Genomic DNA, 21139 nt, shown 5'->3' with positions numbered 1-21139 from the left:
AAAGACAAGGTGCAACCAAATAAAAATTCCTTGTACTGCTGTGCTCAGCCAGTGTCGGTAAAGTACCATGATTTAAGCTGGTTATTGTGAAAACCACACCAATCAAACAAACCCTACCCTCACACACTGCCTTGCCACAGCAGACCCCTCTGGTGATGCTGTGTACCTCCCCTCAGAGTGTGGGACTTCCAGTCTGTCCACACAGCCAAGATCAGCTCGTGTGAAACTCCAGGGAATATCAGGCTACTTACTCTGGTTCTGTGAGGGGAGTTGTCTCATTTGGCTCATTTACTGGACTCCCATCTTCATGGCTGGTGATTCTTTCATCCTCTGTTCTCATTTCCACTATTGGCTCTTTTGATCCATCTTTCCTAAAAATTATTAAAAGAGTTTTAGTCTCTTATCATCACATTAACCACGTACATTGCACATAAAAAATTACTAAGATCCTTTCTCTCAAAAGTTGGCAAAGAGAAGGCAGAACTAATTATCAGTGACTAACACCACCAAGACACATTTAACAGCGTGTTCCCAATTCCTTGAAGTCTTCAAAGCATCCTGTATCCATGGTTACTTCCCTAACTCTGTAAACATGATGAATTAGCATCTCAAAAGAGCATTTTGTTTATGACTAATAATAAGGTGACAGCTTCTTCATGGGAATGGATGTAAACTTCCCTAACCTAGTAAAATAACGATTGGATTTGATGCCTAGTTATATTTGAACTTTTCTGGCAGTGTTAAAGAGCTGTTATGTGAGTATACACACCACAAAAGTGTGCTTTAATCTCCTGGATTGTGACAACCCCAGCTGCCATTAATGCAAAGAGCCCTTGTGTGGTAAAAATTGAAGCCTTTCTGCTTTTGCAGATAGAAAAAACTGTTTCTACATCATATTTCCCCCATTTGAGGAACTGCTAGTCTCTCAAGTAAGTAAATGTACAAATATTTTGCTAATGACACAATTAATTATAAGGAGATGGAGCAGTGAGTGCTGTCATTATGATTTTCTTGGTAAACAAAGAATCATAGAATAGTTTGGGTTGGAAGGGTCATTTATAGGTCATCTAGTCCAATGCCCCTGCAGCTAGCAAATCAGGTTCTTCAGGGCTTCATTCAACTCTGATTTTGAGTGTTTCAAGCAATGGAATATCTACAGGTTGTCTCTGGGCAACCTGTTCAAATGTTTCACCATCCTCATGGTAAAACAGATTTTCCTCATGTCCAGTCTAAATCTACCCACTTTCACTTCAAAACCATCATCCCTTGATTTTTTAAAAAGTCTGTCCCCATCTTTTTTCATAAATTCCCTTTCAAAGGGACTCAGAAAAATCTTTATCTCAGCCTGACCTCACAGAGAGTGCTTCATCCCTTGGATCATCTTTGCGCCATTCTCTGGATTTGATCCAACAAATCCATGTCTTTCTTTTACCAAGGACTGCTGAGCTGGATGCAGCACTCCAGGTGAGTTCTCACCAGAGCAGAGGGGCAGAATCACCTCTCCTGAATTTCTGGTCATGCTGCTTTTCATGTAGCCTGGGACACCTTTGGATTTCTGGGATGTGAGCACACATTTTTGGCTCATATCCAGCTTTTCATGAACCAGAATCCCCAAGTCCTTCTCTCCAGGGCTGCTCTCAGAAATACAGATGTGATCTGGAAATAGATCTGGAAATATCTGCTCACTGCCACAAAGTATTAACATTACATATGAATTAACAATACTTATTTAAAGTAATAATTAACTTTTATACAGTTTTGCTCTCAAAAAGATCAGATGATACCTGAGATATATATATATATATATATATATATGCACATACATATACATATGTACCTATGCATACATATACCTACATATACCTACATATACCTACATATACCTATGTATACCTATACATATATATGTGTGTGTATATATATACATATATATATGTATATATGCATATGTATGTATGTATATTTACAAAAAACCCTTATTTTGATGAAAATATTTTATTCCTATATCCTGGAACAGCACCAGCTGCAGTCCAGAAACAGAGGGAAACTGAGTTATAATTACTTTTATATTTAACAGATTTTTTTCTGGACTGGGATGCTGTAGGGAGCTGTTAGATGGCTACAGGCCACACAAAAAACCTGGCTAAATTCTTCTCTACTTAATGTCTCACATTTTCATACTGTTTCTTCAAGATAATGGATAAAACAGGATTTTGCAACAGGAAGTATCAAGAAAACTCTTCCATACTCTGAAAGGTATCCTTAAGGAATATCTTTGTAGGTTAATAAGAATGTAGCCCAGACAGAGAAATAGTGTGAATAAGAATTAATAGGTAAAAATCTAAAATATTTCTGTCTGATAAAAAACTCCGGAATTTCATGTGCTAATTTATCTCTGCAAGTGACACTTAAGATACACAAATGGATACAAAGCTCATTTTGGTAGATGATGCAATCAACTTTCATGGCTACTTCATACCTGGGAAATATTAGGGATCTAAATTGGACTGGTGGATGGATTGGTGAGTTCTTCTTTCTTTGTTGATACAACTACAGTCTTAAAAACAGTGTTGCATGACAAAAGGACTAAAAAAATGCTACTTGTGACCAGCAGTCATGTATATTTACAGAAGGTAGAAACTGTAGCATTTCAAATTTTAAAGAAGGGAAATTGATTTGTAGGAAATCCATTATGTCATCAGTGTCTCTGTGTGTTACATGGATTATATCATCATTGTTCATTATATATAGAACATTATTATTTACTATATATATATATATATATATATAGCTTACAAAATGTAACCAAGAACCATATCATAAACCACCCAAAAATCCAGAATGTAAACTAGCATATTTAAAACAGAGAAATGTCAGTGAATTTTAGGCAATATCAGTTACCATTACATATATTTAAATGTTGACTCTTCAGGTCTCTCCTGGGAGTTTAGTCTGACAGTTTATTAATGCAGAGAATAGGCTAAAATAAGAACTGTCCCAAATATTTTAAGCTCTGACTGACTGAAGACCATTCTGACAAGGAAAGAAATATGATTAAACAACATAGTTGTTCTTGCAGAAGAAGTGCAACAGAAGAATTAATATCAAGAGATGAGCTCAGTGCTTTTTTGGGACAGCCTGGAAGAGCATTTGATGATAAGACATTGATAGCAAGGTATAAACTGCTGTCAAGTGACATTTCCAATTTTATCTCCCTAAGGTCTTCCCATTTAGGATAGTCTGTACACCAATTTATAGTTGGCCACTCCTTGAATTGGAAACTTCAGCATAAACTGAAGTGCTGTGCTCAATAGGAAAGGACAGCTGGGTCAGGGCCAGAAGCTTCACATCTTGATTCTATCGATCTGGACAGGCTGGCTTCACAGGATGGAAAAAACACTGCTAGTCTTCCTCTCACTGTCAGATGTGGAGAATTAGGAAATAGCTGGTTTACGTAATTTATTCTATTATGAAGCATTATAAATACTTTTCTGCCCTCTCACAACTGGTTTTGTCCTGTGGAGTTGTTTCTGAAATGGCACCCCTTTCAAGAGGAACCCAACCAAGATGTGTAGCCAAGTGACCTAAGAAAGACACAGCCTGAAACCAAATAGCCAGAATTAAATCGCAGAAAGGCACTTACACCTCCACTACTGACAATGGAGACACCTGCTCAGCTATGAATAATGAGGGCTGCAAGATCTAGTGTTGCTCTACATCCATCTGAAAAGGAATGGGACCTAGGAAGCTGAAGGATAATGAACAATAAAGCCTGATTATTGGGAGAGTAACATAGCAGTTGGACCAGCAAATGTTATTTAAACCACACACAGACAGCATTCTCAAATATTACACTGCATGTGTAAGTTGCCTACCAGATGAACAGGATGAGAAAATTATGGTTTTTTTCCTAGTAAGAAAAGGAAATGTTTAAAAGGAAGGAACATATGTAATCTTCTTTCTAGTTTACTTATTGAAAACTCAGTAAATGTCATGACTCTAAAGTGTGATTATTTTATGTAATCAGTACTTGAACTGTTTTGCCAGAAATCTCACTATCCACTCTAATAATTTAAGAGACCATACTTTCACCATATTTTCACCAATGATCAGTTCATTCACATTTGTGTGATGGAGTAGCCACTACAAAAGAGTATTTGTGAGAATCAATATCAATTATTTCCCATTCACGTTTAGCAATCATTGACTGTTGCTATAAAGAACAATCTCCCATCACCATTTCACCTACATCCAGCTCAGAACTCCTATTAAAAGAAAAAAAACCGACAAGATCTTTCATTCCTAAAGTCCACAGACAAGAATCAAGGCTTTCCATCAAGTGCTATATCTAAGAAGAAAAACTCCCTCACGGATTTTCTATAATACCATGTCCTTCACTCGTGGATTTACTGGCACTGTCACAGACATAGGCCGAGTTTCTGGGTGTTAGCAGCTCAAAGATGGATTTGCAGAAATGGAGTTACAATGATCCATTACCTGCTCCTCATGAACCAAATCTGTGTCTCCAACTAGTACTGAATTACAATTGATTTCCTTTGTGTCGAGCTGGACAAAGAGGTCATCCTAAACTGAGCTACAGCATATTTCTTTTTTGTGTCTCAACTTTTCTTTTAAAGGCAATAAACAACTCTACACACTTCAGAGCAGCACTTTTCCAAGTAGTAGAAGCATTTTATTAATTCCCTTTGCGACACCACAAAATGGCCATAAAGCTAATGTAAGTTGGACAGCCAACTTTTTCTTTTAAGGATATTTCCAACCCACGTGATTAATACTCACAAGTAAGCGGCTTTTCCTTCTTCCAGTTCTTTACTTTTCCCACTTGAACCACTCTTCTTCCCACAGATTCTCCTGGTGATGCACATGAGCAATCCGCATTGCCGTACAAAGAAGCAGCTAACATCAGTCACAACCAGGATTAACAAAAGGGCTGCCACTCCCAGGCCAATGACAGCACCAAGTCCAAGACCATTAAAAAGAGTGTCTTCAAGGAAAGAAAATTAAGATATATTAATAACACTAGTTCTAAAATGTAATTTTCTAAGCTGTTGGTCAGGAGAATAAAGAATGTTAAGGAATGAGCCATTCAGAAATTATTGGAAATAAATGGTTCTGATGATTATATATAGTACCTGATTAAAATCACAAAAAACCTCATTTCTTTAGCATAATATTTTCCAAATGCCAAAATTCCAGTAAGTTAAAAAAAATAAATGGCACTAAATAATATTAAATAATATCACATCTTAACATTCCATGAGTAGGAGTATGAATAAGCAGCCCAAGGAAAATATTTTCAATGTTCAACATAAACATTGATGTAAGTTATCTTTTCTGCATTTCAAATACAATTAATTAACAGTGATGCTAAGCAGAATTACTGAAAAGTTTAAGAGACTGGTAAACCATTATTTATGCTTGCAATATTCTGAATTAGAGTGAAAAATAAGTTATTTAATCTGCAAAGAGTTGCACGCTCTTAGTCTTAAATAATTTAATATGGGGAAAAATATGCATATTGTCAAATGATTATAAGGTCAGGACCTCATCTTGTTTAGTCTTGTACCTTGAAAATGCAATCATACACTTCAAAATAAACACATTCCACACCTGATCTTGCTTTACGTGTTTGAATTTTGAGAGGTGATGTTTAGCTAATTTCACTTCATTACAGATCTCAGGAAAAATATTTTAATGTTTTGCTTCGGTTGATATTCCCATGACAGCAATGCTACAAACCCTTTTGAATAGTGTGATTCTCAGGAGTCCATGAACTCAGATGGGGCTTATAGAGGAGAGGATTTGTATCTGATCATGGTCTAGGAGAAAAAAAAACTCATGCACCCAGCTGATTCAAAAAGACGCCAAACGAGCTTAGCTATTGGCCAGTGACAATTTCCTGGTGTGAGACTGTGTCCATTAAACCCCAGGGGAGTGGAGCCGGGTGAGTTGGCCCCTGGGTGATGCACACCAGCATTGCTTCCCTCCCAGGTCCTGAGTGATGCCCGAGCCAGCACCACTCACTGGGACATTCCATCGGCTGCTCTGCCTGCTGCCAAAATAAGAGCAAGATTATTCTGCCAGAGATTACTTGAACTGTTGTAACAGACACCAAACAATTTCATAATGTAATATAATATAAATATTTTCACTGGGTTACTAATATCATCATCCTTCTCTTTCTCTTCCTACTCTCCTATACACTATAGATTGTTTTCAGATTAAGCACAGATTTTCATATTTCCACTTAAACAATTTTAATAATAAAATCTTTACCACTTCAAATGTAATTTCAAAGTTTTCTTAAATCAATGAATATATATTCTTTGTCTAGTCTTTGTTTAGAACTCTAAAATGGAAAACTTTTTTTCAAAAGAAGGGGTGGATTTTACTTCTTAAGCAATTGACTTCATTGTCTGTTGTATGGGTTGTTTTATTATAGAAATGATCTTCACAATGTTATTATTCAACAAGCTAGGATTCAATGTATATATTTCCATGGATGGATAAGCAGAAAAACAGGCATATTATTTCAAAGTTATTTTCCTTTGCTCAGAAAGACTTTAAAACCACTACACAAATTAGAAAAATAACGGTGCATCAATGAAATGATTTATCATTTATGCATTGCCCCATCAGCAATGCCAAAACTTGATGTTTTAAATTATTTTTTATTTTTTAAACAACAGCATTCCTATTTAAATATTATACTTTCTGATACATCTTTCCAAACTTATTTTATTCCTATAGCCACCCACATATTTGGTGAATTCCTTTGTAACCTTCAGCAATTTTTTTGCCAGTATGAATTGTCAGAAAGATACAAGTAGATATTTAATTCCAATTTATTAAAAAGATCATATATTTCAATTGTTTTAATACCAGTAAATTCTATAGTCACCTTTAGAGACCTCATAGGGTGAATCTCTGTACCTTCTCAACCATCAACTAGAATGTGAAGGAGAAAAATTAGCGTGATTTAATCCAAATGTTGAAAGAAATTCAGGGGCATTTTACTGGTTTAGTTTTATGGGGTTTTTTTCTTAATAAAGTGTTAGAAAGTTTTTACTATGAAGAGATATTTTTTCCACTGCTGTGAACAGCACTTTCAGTGTCCTTGGAACATTGTGAAATGTCAAGGTTATCATTCTAAATGATCCAGCGGCAGAAATGACTACAAGGTATCTTCACAGGAGAGTGAAGGGAATGTTTACAGTCACAATATTGCTCCTTAGTTTTGCCATAGTTGTCATAGTGGAACACTGTTTTTTTTATTTTTAGATTTTCTTGTATGGGTGCTGCATATTTCTCCATCTCTTCATGGCTGATGATTTACTTTACCTTAGCATTCCCCACCCTTGCTACTGCTCTACCAGTCCTAAGTCATGTTTTTCCCACTTGAAACCATTTTATGCCTGCAGGTTTCTGTTTCATAAATCTGATTTATTAAAATTGTCAACACTTTTCCAATATTTCTCTCCTTTGTTTTCTGTGCCCCAAAAGGTGAGAGTAACGTGGCCAAATCCAGAGGTGAGGTGAGAAGCATGGCTGTGATGAGCCTTCTCGCCTGTCTGAGGATCTGATGTACTTCTGACAACAGATAGAAACTGGACAGCCTTGTTCTTTAAATCTACCTGTGTTATGGTTTATCTTTTATCTTAACGAAAACATACAAAACTAATTTTTTAGAAGTTTATCTGTGGCTTAATTCCTTTCTTTCTTGAGTGGCTTTGATTTTGTACTTGCCTACCTACTTCCACCAAAATCAGCTGTAAAACTAATCCAAATAACTTTTAAAGCAGATTAAGGGCTCTCGTCACTGGTTTCAAAAATCATATCCTAATATATATGTAATTTCACAACAATGTGAATTTTTTCTTTATATGTTATGACATCAACAGAAGTTCTAATTCTGTGACAGGATGAAATACTAATGTCATACTACAAAAAGTATTCCCACCAACTTTGACAAGCAATGCTGTTATCAAAGAAAGTGTTGCCTTAAAATAAATTAAACTATTATGTTGTTATTATAGTTGTATTACAGAAGCTATTTTAAATATTTCATGTTTTTACAGTTTCCCAGTATGTACCAAACAAACTCAAAATAATAGTTCTACTTTGTGCTCTAAAATAACAAAGTATTTGTGCATTATATACCTTTTTATTTTCCTAGTTGAACAAAACCACTTCAAACCATAAAAATTCAATGTTAATGTGAAAGAATCAGTTCTTAGGAACTTTTTGAAAATGTTTATTGTATACCTGTCTTAGTTATCTAACTAGAGAGGGCCTTTTAAAACACTTCTTGTTAGAAAGAAATAAAACCAGGGAAGTATAAGTTCCATAGTTCTGAATGAGTTTTATTGTAATTTCTTAAAAATATGCTAAATTGAAAAGGATATGTTGTTTTCATAAAGAATGTGGCATAAGTAATGTAATACCTTGACATGATGATGAAGGAAACTGACAATTTTAAAGACACTTTTTTCACCCACTTCTTCAAAGAAATGATCATCAATGAATGGAAATAAGATTAAAAAACTTCCAGAAATGTAAAACATAAACTAAAATAAACAAAAGCAAGTTTCTACAAATGTCATCGAAAGTTTTGGCAATATTCAAGTTCTTCTTATTGAATAAGTTATGGTATTATTTCTTATGAGACAATTGAACATTTTTTCAGGAATCATTACTTGATGAGAGTGAGGAATAAAGAGCTTTGGCAAATAAAATGAAATTTTCCAGTGAAAAGAACTAAGTGAAGGGATACATTTCCAGTAAGTTCAGACTAAGTTCCTGTAAATGTTCTGCACCAGATACTCCGAGGGAAGCAAGTCAAAAGGGAGAATCTCCATCTGTATGTGTGTACAGAATCAGAGAATGGTTTGGGTTGGAAGGGACATTAAAGCTCATCTCATTACAACTCCCCTGCCATGGGCACCTCCCTCTAGACCAGTTTACCCAGAGCCCCATCCAACCTGGCCTTGAACACTTCCAGGGTTTGGGCATCCAGAGCTTCCCTGGGCAGCCTGTGCCAGTGTACAGGTTTGCTTTACATATGGCAAAATAAAGTTTTTGCTTCTGCACAGGAACAAAACATGCAACATCAATATCATCAAAGTGGTGTTAAATGAACCTCTGTCCTTTGAGGTGACAATTTCTCTGTGCTCTTACAGAATCACATTGCATATATTTATTTACAGCTACAATAAAATAGTAATTGCAAGCTTTGCAACAAGCACTCTGTGTAATCTGGGGGGTTGGATAAGGTGACAGCCAGACGTCCTTTTCACGCCTTCAGTGATATTAAGTTTTTTGAGGAGAAAAAAGCACATTAGCAACTTCTTGCACATTGTTCCCTTCCCTCTTCCTTAGTAGGCATGGGAAGTTAAGATGAAAGATAGGTGATTATCCAAACCTTCCTTTTACAGTAATTTGAGTTCTTAGGGGAAAAAAAAAGCAATGCTGTAAAATACTTTTCTAACTTACAGGGCAACACGTGGCTGCTTCAAATGCATGATGCACAGTTATGATACATGATTTTCCTTTCTTTCAAAGCAATCAGAAGATAAAGTAAACTGCTCCCAATCTAAAGTAAAAATTCGAAAATTATGATCTAACTAGAGGGTGAAATTGAAATACTGCACTAGGTCATGGCAGGAAAAAAACATTCTTGTTTATCAAGTTGAACTACACTTTTATATTGACCCTTAAAAACATGCCCAGCTATTTCTTCACTGCCTCTGAATATTGTCTTTGATTTTATATCTGATCTGGAACTTTTCCTAGACTGAAAGTCTTACAAAATGCGTATACTTACTCCGAACCTGTAAAGAGATAGAAAATGTAGGCCTTAAAAAATTTTATCCATTGATGAGCACCAAAAAAATCATAATGCAGTACCAAAAAATTAAACAGCTCTATAAAATTTTCTACCAGTCAACAGTAAAACAGTAACATGGCAGTCCCTGTCCAAAAGAAGTAAAGAACTAGGGATCCCTCCCTGCTACCCAAAGAAGCTCCATTCCTTTGCCACATCCAGAGATGCATGACCTGTTTTTAGCAATTTATATCAATAAAACTTTTCTTTTGAGCCAGGTAAATGCCCAGAAGCATAATGTCTTCCTTCAAATGAAATAACCAAATCATCACATTTGCAACATCAGCTTGCAAGAAATCATTAGGATTCTGCACAACATTTACTGATGCAGATTCAACTGTTTGATGCAGAAGAGAATGTGACAGCAAGGTGCATTCTTTTCTATCCCATTCCTTAATGCAAAAAGATGCTAAGAAGGCTAGAATCGACATTAATTGTAATGCTTTTTCTTCCTCAGTGGTTTTTCCTACAACTCTGTGCTAGGACAGATTCTGCTGAAGGGCAGAGGACAAACACATGGATGTGTGCTCTGAGCTGCCGGACTGAGTAATGTGCTCTGACAGATACACTTGACACACAACTTTGGAAAATAAGGGGACAGTACTACTGGCTTCCTCTACCTTTCCTCTGCTCATCAGTGACAGCTCTTCACTGTGTCCCCATCTCAGATGAGGTCTGAGCTGCAGTGAGTCAGGGGAGCCTGTGGTGCCACCGGGACTATCAGTTACAGAGATGTGAGCTACTGAAATAAGTGTCTCTAAAAGGTTGCACTTTTCTGATGCTTATCTAAGTGAAGGAGTTTTTCTTCATTATGGCTGAGGTTCTCCTGCCAAAAATTTTCTGAAATGGATTTTTGCCTTTAAATTTTACAGGAAAATCTCTTCTATTATGAGTCTCTCAGGATACTGAGTAAGTAGGACTTGAATTCACATCTCCTCTAATGGCCCTTAACATTTTTCATAGGAAGGTGTCTTAATAGACATAAATGCAATGGCTAAGTGTAAGAAATGTAATGTAAATAGCAGCTTGAGTATTTCTGGCAACAGTAGTTTGTCTGTGGTCATTGAGGGATAACAAGGGAAAGGATACCAAAAAACTCTTTCTTTACTACAAAAAGGATTCTGTGTTGTGAAAATGGTGTTGCCATTTACTATTTTTTAAAGCAAAGTTTAAAAAAAAAGAGATCCTTTGCGTGATCAAACTATCCCTACCTAAGCAGACTTCAGGAGCATTTCTAATATGCCTTAAAAGTTATCCAGTTACAGCAGCAGCAACTTTTTCCTTATATTTACTCAGTCATCATAGTAAAGGGTATTTTTTAGCATTGCCTCCTTCCATGGGAAGCCCCAGAAAAATGGGAAGCCCCAGGCAGAGAGATCCCAGTCCTCCTGTGCCTTGAGAGGGAAAGGCTGCACTGTGGGTTCATGGAATCAGCACTGCTCCCAGGTTTTGGTTTTCAGTAGATTTGGGAAAAATAAGTTTCTGTGTCCCAGTTTCCTCCACTCAAACTGACAGCAGATTAACTGTCTCTTGGAGGAGTTCCTAAGAACCTCTGCAGATTAATTAAGATTGATGTGAGTATTGAGAATATGTACTTATGTGTGGTTTCAGTACTGCTATTACATAAAAGGATAAATTATTTTAATTGCTTCATTTAGGAGAATTCAAAACCATGCTGTGCATATACCACAGAGACATGGGAAATTTTTGCATCTTTATAGTGGATGACAACCCTAAGAAGAGTATTGCAGTCAGGAGATCTGAAAAAGAGTCAAACTATCTCAGGATTTTTTTAAATTGAGAAAATATTTCAAGTTTGACAGCGTTTTCTATAAGACCTATGTAAATTCAAGCAGAACAACAGTTTTAAGCTTGGAATATTATGTTAAATATATAATTATTTTATAGCATTAGCTACAAAAAGAGTAGTTTAATATTATAAATGCTGCCATTATATGGTGCATGTTTTTACTTTAAAATGTTTGAATGCTACAACTGCAACTTCCAGCAGAGTCCTGCTTGGTAGGGCAGCTTTTCCCAGTATTAAAACTTCCTTTGGGGATACAACTTAATCAGGCAGATTAAATCAGAATGGATCAAGCTCAGGCTGCATATTTATACAGACAATGCACATACTTGCTTCACTAGTGAGTAGCATGGCAGCCACCTAATCTGAGCAAAACTTAAAATTCAGGAATTCTAATTTTAGTGACTTTGATGTTTGTGGTGGGGTGGGGTTTTTTTGGTTTGTTGGTTTGTTTGGTTTTGGTTTTTTTGATTTTTTTTTTGTATTTTGTTAGTTTGGGTTTTTAAAAATATTCACTATTGGATAAAACCCTATAGTTAAAATGCAGATACAATGCTAAAAATTATCTCTGCAGATACAAAATACATCACATAGATAGTACAAGATAAAAAGAGCATTTATCAGCAATAAAGAAAATACAGATAGTAATGCTTTAAGTCAGTTTTCTTTATTACAAAAAATGAAGACAGAAGTTGCATGAACTAAAATGAACTTTGAACAACAGATGAAAGCCACACGAAGTTACATATATTTCTTGACATTGTGTTTGGAAAGGTGCTGAGGGACATCACAGTTACACCATGCACACGTTCTTCAGGGAAAAAGCAGAGATGACAACAAGTGCTGCATGCATGAAAAACTCAGTGGAGCAAAATGGTAGTGAATTATGAATAAGATAAAAATAAGCAATGTGTCACAAATTAAAATTAACTACTTTAAATCCAGATTTTTTCCTTGCCTTTCACACTGTTTTTGAAAACAAAAACAGATGTTGCAGTGTATTCAATATTTTTCACAAAATTAGTTTTTAGTACATTGTATGTATTGTCATTTGTAATTCTGTTGGATACATACACTGAGGACGATTTACTTTGCTTCTATTATGGGCATTTAATACATGAATTAAAATTAAAACTTTATGTAAATAAAATATGCACTGGAAATTGCCTCTACAAAAATGTTAAACGTGTCAAATAAATATACAGAACTGTTAATAAGAATATAACATAACAGTAGTATGGTGACAAGCATTACTACCACAGCTTCTTGGGACTTCAGACCCAATAATAAATGAACAAAAATGGAGATTTCTACCTCAGTTTCTTGCTCTTGTTGTAAATATCTAAACTTAGCACAGCACTCAAGTGCACAGCTCACATTCAGCTACTGTTTCTAAACAGGCAAAGTTGGTTCAGCTCTACACCTGGTATTTGATGCCATCAGCTTTATATTAAGATGTCATTGACATTAAAGGGAAAAGGTGATTTTCCATCACTTATATGTCTGATAAATATATAGCAATGAAAAACTGAACATTCCTTACATGCCTGAAGAAAATTAATGGATAAAGTAAATGTGATAAGCATAAAGGAGCCCTAGATATAGGAAAGATTTCAGTGATGTCGTTATATGTCATTATATGTCAGATGCTACATTTCTCTATATATTACTCAACTTGCATTCTAAAAGTAACATTTTCTTTTTTTCCTTTGCTCCTAAAATTCCTGAAAAAATGAACAATCAGAAATCATCAACATACTGGAAAACAGACAGAGAATTGACAACTATTAGCACAATCACAAATTGTATACAATCTCCATTATGTCATTAAAAACCCCCAAAAAACAAACAAACAAAGAAAAACTAAAAAGAAAAACCAGCAATTGCTTTTTTAGGCTTAATTAATTAGCTTTACATTTGCAGACCCATTTGAGTGGTGCCTATGCAGGTTTCCATGGTGGAGAGAGAGTACATGGTAAGACCATGAAAACTGACTGAGAATTGGTCATAAGGTTATGTGTATAATTAAATCACCATATCTGTTTATCTTTTAAATGCATATAATATTTTTTACATCAGTTCTTGGCCTTATATTTTCACAAAAAAAAATTGAAAGTTATTTTGTTATTTGGTAATAGTATGTTTTGTACACCTCCAAAAACCATTCAGAAGTTATATTTTATACCTAATATATGCAATATGTGTGTCTATTTCTGGGCAATATTTTTCCTATTTAGAGGGACAGCAATTTATATTCTAATAACCCTACAGCAGTAAAAAAAAAGGATTGCATTTGAAGCTACATTATGTAAATACTTTGATTTGTGAACAATTTGTAAATGTTAAGAACTTGTCAAAACTCTGGAAAGAAGAAAGAGAACAAATAAAATCTGATTAGGAAAGAAGCCAGCCTTAGACTCTAAAGGTTGTAAATCAGAACATTTTAAAAATATTGTTCCTTAGAGATATACTCTATATCACAGAATAATCATTACCCTTTTTAAGTTTCTGTGCCACCAATCTGGATTTAAGGCACAAGCTCAGCAAAGCATATTTTAGGACTTCAGTGTTACAGACAGTTTAATATTAGCATTTCAAAATATGTGACAATGTTAAAAAAATTGTAACATTTTACACTGTCAGTCATAAGACCTAAAATATGTTTTACAATTACAACATTTAAAGGAACAAATTTGCTTATCTAACATTTAAATACTAATGTCATAAGTAAATTGAATGCAATTTGTAAAGATATATTTATCATTTTAATAGAGTTTAAATTACAATTTTAAGCTGTTCAGTCTATACCTATGAATTATAATTTAATTTGAAAATGTCTCTGTTCATTTTTTCCTCATTCTTGTCTGTATGAAGCCAAGATTTCAAAATCTTCTGAATATTCACACAGATTGCACAAAACACTGTGAAATAATCCTACTCTCATTGTTTTTAAAGATACAATTATGAAATGCTCATAAAGAGAATTACAAACAAAGCTGTACTAGTCATTCATCTGAGGAGATATATGACAACCCAAGGACATTATTCTCTTCCACTTTTTCTTTCTCATTACAGAGGTTTTGGGTCACTGCCCAGAACTGCCTGGCTCTGCAGCCACATAATCCCCACAATATTGGTTTAAGCCATTCTCTTTGGAATTTGATGGGAAGATGAGGGCCAGAAGAAAAGGATCACATTCAAAGTACTCGATAACTTCGAAATACAAAGCACAGAAAAATTTAAATTGGAGCAGATCTAAAATTTCTCTCACTTAACAGAGCAAATTTACCTAGTTCCCAGCTGAAGCTACTATCAGTTGGAAAAAAAGATAAGTGATCCAAATTTGTCTCTTTATCCCACTGGCATTGTGACACTGAGGATAAAAGACAACTTGCCATTCATAATGTTTATTTAGCTTCTAAAATTTCTCAAGGCTTTTCATTATCTCCTTCACAGTATGTTTGGAGAGCTCACAGTCAATCAGTCTCTGCGCCCTAATTCCTATCTTGTCTTCTTATATACTTATCTGCAGTGTTAGAATGACTTGCTAAGATAATAAATTCATAGCCTGTAAAGAGCTCTTCAAATGTCTTACTGGAGTAGAAAAATGATATGGGAATTTTCATTTTTCTGCTTTTCTGCATACCTGTAGGTGTCTAGTCTTGCTTTATTAAAAAACATTAAGAGCAGTGACATGTATGGAGAAGGTGAAAATATATTAGACAACATTTAGTAGAATCACATCAAGGTTTCAAGTTTCAGAAAATTAGGAAAACTCTACAAAATAAGGAAATGCTGGGATCAGACTGTCTGTGCAACCTTATAGGATCCTATTTTACTTTTCAGTTTATGAGACAATATATGTGTTGCTCAGGACTCTTCAATCAAGTGGGAGGTGCCCATTAGTTTTGATTGGATTCGCAATTTTATTTTCTTTACTGTGCAGAACAGCAACTGTGTGTCCACAAGAGAAGATGCTGTTCCCTCATGTGCATGCTGTGCCTGAGTCAAAGTGGGATCAGAGTGCAAAAGGGATGGGACTGCAAAGAGGAGCCCCTAGAAAGAATTTGCTGCTCCCCTGGACCAAAAGGGACTCCCAGTGCTTGTGCACCACTGAGCTCCTGCAGACTGAGAAAGATCTACCAGTAATGGATTTTAGTATGCTTAAACTGTGGGTTTCTTTCCCCCTTAACATCTACTACAGCATCTACTTACTAAACATTAGCTAACAACCACTTCTTGGATGGTAAGTAGAGATATCTTTGCCATTTTCTTACCACAGAAGGCAATAGTGGCAATAGTGACAGTAGTGACAACAACAAACATTTTCTCACTATCTGGATTTTTGAAATGGTAATAGAAAAAAAAGAAAAACTCTTGCAAATGTTCCTGACCAATGTGATTCTTTCACTAAAAACAAATCTAGCATTAGCAACAACATTTGTCCAAGTTATACTCAATTGAAAATATGTTCTCAGATCTGAAAGTGTTTGGTAACTTATGCGTAGCTAGCAATTCCAAATCTGCTGTAACACAGTCAAGATGAAAAGTTTCATTTAAAATATCATCTAGCCTTCATTAGTTACATCTCTTGGTTCAATAAGCATGTAATGATTTCAAAAAATAAATAGTATATTTTGGAAGAACACCTATACAACTAAATTACAAATTCAATATATGTATTAAGAATTTTTGGGCATGGAAAAATGGGCTTTCACCTGAGTGGCCCTAAATAGGAACCCAAAGTTTCAAGTACTACAAAATTAGAGCAGAAAATGTCTTTCTTTACCACCCTATGTCAGGCACTCATCAATGTAATTAATTTTTAAATAACATCACAACATTAAGTCAAAGTGACAGAACACACTGGCAAGGGCCATGGATAGAACAGTGGCTTGACTTTAAGTGAGAGCTTATCTGCAGGTCACAATGAAACTAATGTTTTCTAGATAGCAATCTTTTCAATTCCAGCCACTTCATTGCACTAAATATGGAAACTAGTTAAAAAAAGTATTTCCGTCAATAAATTATTCCATAGACTTACACACTGGAGACACCTTACTTGTGACATAGTCCAATTTTCTAAAATGACTGTAAGCTGGTTTAGATGAGGATAGGGGTTTTTTTATGTCTTAAAGGAAAGGCTTCCAGAAACATTTCAAAACTGGCAAAAATCATCATTATTTCTTAGAAATAAGAAAATTCTTTAACTGAGTGAAGATATATAGATACTTAAATTTGACCAATTGATTTCCAATTTGTAAGATAACTTTTTTTATGTCCCAAAAGGTATGAACTATAAGGAGGAAAAAATCATCATATACAGGTAATTCATCATGTTTGTTATATTAAGTAACAATTTGAAGGGAGCTGTCTTAAAATAAATATTTAACTCTGCCTTAGTTTTAAAGTGCATTGCTTTCTTGGGTTATTCTGTATGCAACAGAGAAATGAACCGTAAACCTAGACAACTACATAAATTTTAAAATCAAATATATGTAATAAAATATATATATGGACTCTTATTTAATAAAATCTTTTTCCTGAGGTTTTGCACACACTGCTGCAGACCTCATAAGCCATGCTTTTCATATATAAACCAGGAAATAATGGGTTTTCCATTTTTACTACAGGTCAAAATTGAACCCCTGGAGCTTCCAAGTCCTACAGATGCCATGAAATGAAATGTGGCACCTTTGCAGCCACACAAAGTGACTTTGGTGGGCAGGGACCTGTTTTATGTGCTGAGGCATGTCTGCGGAGAGGCACAGAAAGAGTATTTTAAATTAACAACTACGAACTAAAACAATTCATAAATAATTGGTTAGGAAAGACATGCTTGTTAAAATGCATTAGAAAGTACAAAACATGTCTGTATTCCCAGAACCACAGAATGGCCGGGGTTTTGAGGGACCTTATAGATCATCCAACCCTTTGCTGTGGACAGGGACACCTTCCACTAGACCAGGTATCTCAGAGCTCCATCCAGCCTGGATTTAAACCACTTTTATTAAGCATAAAGTTTTAAGTACCTTGTGTCAGGAACCAGTGAAAGGAAAAAATTTTTGCACAGCATTAGTACAAAATGAAAATACTCTCCTGGAAGATGAATTGGTGGTGTAGCTGGAAAGCCATATGACTGACAATGGTAAGGTCTCTGCATGAATTTCTTATAATCAAAATCTAGTTGAGAAAATAGAACCAAACCACCTTGATCAAATTCAGTAAGTCAGATTCTCCATGCTCTGTCTGACCAGAGTGTCAAGCATCATCTTTTGAATTTGTCACAAAACCCACCAGGCTTCCAAAAGGTGCCCTGAATAATTTTGCATGCACAGACTGAAGTAATTACTCTATTTGGGTCTTGACTAGGAATGGAATTTTGGAAGAGCTATAGAAAAGTACAAATTTTATAAGGTCTGTGTTTATTTTCCAGCAAATAAAAAATTAGGAGAGAGAGGAAGAATACATATTGCTCATCTTATCATCAACAGTACAAAAACATGCACCAGAAACTTATGACTACAGTGAGAGAGAAAACAGCAGCATTCAGCTGCAGGGACTGGCCTCCATTTTCACGTCTAGGAGCTTCACAGCATCTGTCTGTGTGGATAAGAATAGTTATAGAAAATCAAGAGTGTGAAAAAGAAGTAAATTTTAGGAAAAAAAAAGTGGAAAAGTTGAGATGACATGAAAAAGAAAGTATCAAAAGGAAACAAAAGTGACAGTGGGAAAGAAAAAAGAAAAAAAATAATATTTACATTGTGCCAAAGACAGTCACTTGAAAGACATTATTCTAACGAAAACATCAAATTATGAGTAAAACATAGATGGAATGGCAACCATTGAAGTACCCCAGCCAAATCTATATAATCTAATACTAAAATTGTGGAAAAGGTGTACCTCCATAGCAGCAATGTGGTCCTCCTCAGCAATCAAAGCAGCAAACTGGTCTAATTTTAAAACAATTTATTTAAGCGCTTAACCTGAAGCAAGTTTCTTGCTTCCCCCTGAGACCATTCAGCCAAGTCCAACCTAAAATACAATTTTGACTTTTATGTTGGAGGCACTTGGAACTCACAAAACTGCCATGTAACACTGTCCTGTAACTTTCAGAAATAGAGACTACTGACTGTTTAAAGCAAGGAGTATTGAAAGCAAGGAGAAACACCAGCCTGTAGGCTGAAAGGAGAAACTAGAACTGTGTCAATAATTAGACAAAAAGAAGGTTTCAGTCATGCACAAGAAGAGACAAACTTATCTGTTTCTCCTTGCTAATGGCTTTATCTTGTTCCTGAATTATTGTAGGAGATCACAATGGGCCACCAGGAAAACTGGCTTCAATAATATGGACACAGGTCCAATTAAAATATGAATGACCTGTGCAATTAACACATGCAGCTCAGTAATTAGATATTGACTTTGGCACTAAAGTGGGAACAAATAAGCTTCTTAGATATTCACACCCTTACAGTATGTCTGGTTACAATTACAAAGTTTGAATATATTTTTTCTACAAATATTTATATTGAAGGTTCATTTTTTGGCAAATAATAGAGTCAAATTTATTCAATATATAGTGTATTGACTAGATTTTTTTCCCAGCTACAGTGACATGATAGTTATGTTGGTAGTGATTAATATCAGTGTTAAACTAATATTTTGAAAAAGACTTCAAAAGAAATGAAAATGTACAAAACCTTGCATTTCAGTATAAGCAATAACCTTGGTTAAATCCTTACGTTAAAACTGATTTAAGAAATTGTAGTGGAAGCAACTATAAAGCAAATGAAAGCAAACTATAAAGCCATATATATTCTTGTATGCATAATATTTAACCAATGCTTTATCTTATCACAGAAATGCCCCTGTTGCACAAATACCTGCATAACTATCTCATGCAGATAACTACCAAGTAGAAAAGGCAGCAATATAAATAAACTAAGGACAATTGGAAAACTAAGAACAATGGACATTATTCCATCCTCAGCCATATCTCTACTGTGATGTTTCCAGGGATACATATTGTGTTCAAGCCATTCAAAATTCACAACCAATTCTTTTTCTTAAGACTTAAATAGTTTGGTCCATATACTCATAGAAACAAACAAACAAATTAAAAAAACAAACAAAAAAAAAACCCTTGAGCACATTAAAATTGCACATTTACTTCAATAATTCAGGTTTTAAATATTTTTAGAGAATATACCTAAGCATTTCATATTTTAATTGGCACTCAGGGATATTTTAATTACAAAGCATCCTAATGCTAGCAATTACCTGCAACAAATAATAAATGTAAAGTGTAGGCTTGCATTTCAACATTCAACATCTAAAGTGATTTTCTTTTTTCTTCATAGCTTTCAAAAAGAAAAGCAAACTAAAATTCATATGATAAAAGAAAAAAATTAAATTCCTTTTGAAGCAGAAATTCCGAGAATACACAATGGCTCTTTGATTGCTGCTCCACTGCTATTCAGTGGTAGTTAATGTCTGTGATAGCTGTACCATAAGAATTACATTTTATTATTTTTTTTTCTGTTAACATTTTTGATGGTGCAAGCCTTTTTGTCTCTCTCTCTGATTCATATCAAATAAGTTCTATCACTTTAAGTGAGGGATTTCTATCCCTTTTCATGTAATAACTTTATTCTTTGCAGGGAATGGAGCAAACAGCTGGTTTGAGCCTAGAGCAAGAACATGCCCTATCACTTTCAACAATGGTCATCTCCAGGATTTGATGAGAAATGGCTCTTACTCAGAAAATTCTACTACTGGTTTGAAAAACAAAACCAAATAGGTTTTGTAAGGGCTGTTACCTTTCTGAAGTTTTGGATGCTAATTAATCTGATTGGTGTGAGTCCTACCAACCTTTTTCCTCAAAGCAGGAGACCTCAGAGATACATTTCATATCTCTATCATTTTCAGAAAATAACAAAATTATTCTTTCATCACAGCAATATCGGCTGAAGAATTTAATTTACACTTTTGGCTCAGGATTAAGATCTGAACAAAAGTCAGACAAAAGCCTTCATTTTCAAACTCTTATTATGGAATTACAATATCCTTCAGCCTATGAGAAAATGAGTTGGGTAACTTCACAAGGATAATGCTGCAGCTCTTCCTTGCCTTGGGAATATGATCAGAGCTCCAAGGGGACTGACATGCCACAGGCTTTCCTTTTTCACTCCTGCATTTTGTTCTTCATTTTAGATTTAGCTAAAGCCCTAACTAGTCAGATCTGTAGAGACAGACTGAGAAATCCTGTAATGCACAAAATCGTACAAAAGAGACACTAATTACCAACTTAAAATTTCAGATCTGTGGGATGGAAATTTTACCTGTGAAAATCCTTCAAATTTCTTCTGTGCTTTTTCTTTTTCTTTTGTGGTTTAAATTTAAGGTGGCTGTCAAGGTTGGTTTAAGGA

General features: G+C 35.0%; 1 protein-coding gene across 1 annotated transcript in view; it reads right to left on the bottom strand.

The window, feature by feature from the left end:
• The window catches only part of NCAM2 (neural cell adhesion molecule 2), a 279378-nt gene that overhangs the window by 10867 nt on the left and 247372 nt on the right, over positions 1 to 21139 (bottom strand). The window contains exons 16-17 of the mRNA XM_058019203.1: positions 4801 to 5005; positions 252 to 371 (exon numbers count right to left, since the gene is read on the bottom strand). Of these exons, the coding sequence (XP_057875186.1) occupies positions 252 to 371; positions 4801 to 5005 (325 nt within the window). The remainder of the gene's footprint in view (positions 1 to 251; positions 372 to 4800; positions 5006 to 21139) is intronic.

The sequence above is a fragment of the Melospiza georgiana genome, chromosome 2 (genome assembly GCF_028018845.1).
Source record: "Melospiza georgiana isolate bMelGeo1 chromosome 2, bMelGeo1.pri, whole genome shotgun sequence".
Lineage (NCBI taxonomy): Eukaryota > Metazoa > Chordata > Aves > Passeriformes > Passerellidae > Melospiza > Melospiza georgiana.
Note: the sequence above shows the minus strand (reverse complement) of the source record. Positions and strands in the feature narration are given on the sequence as shown.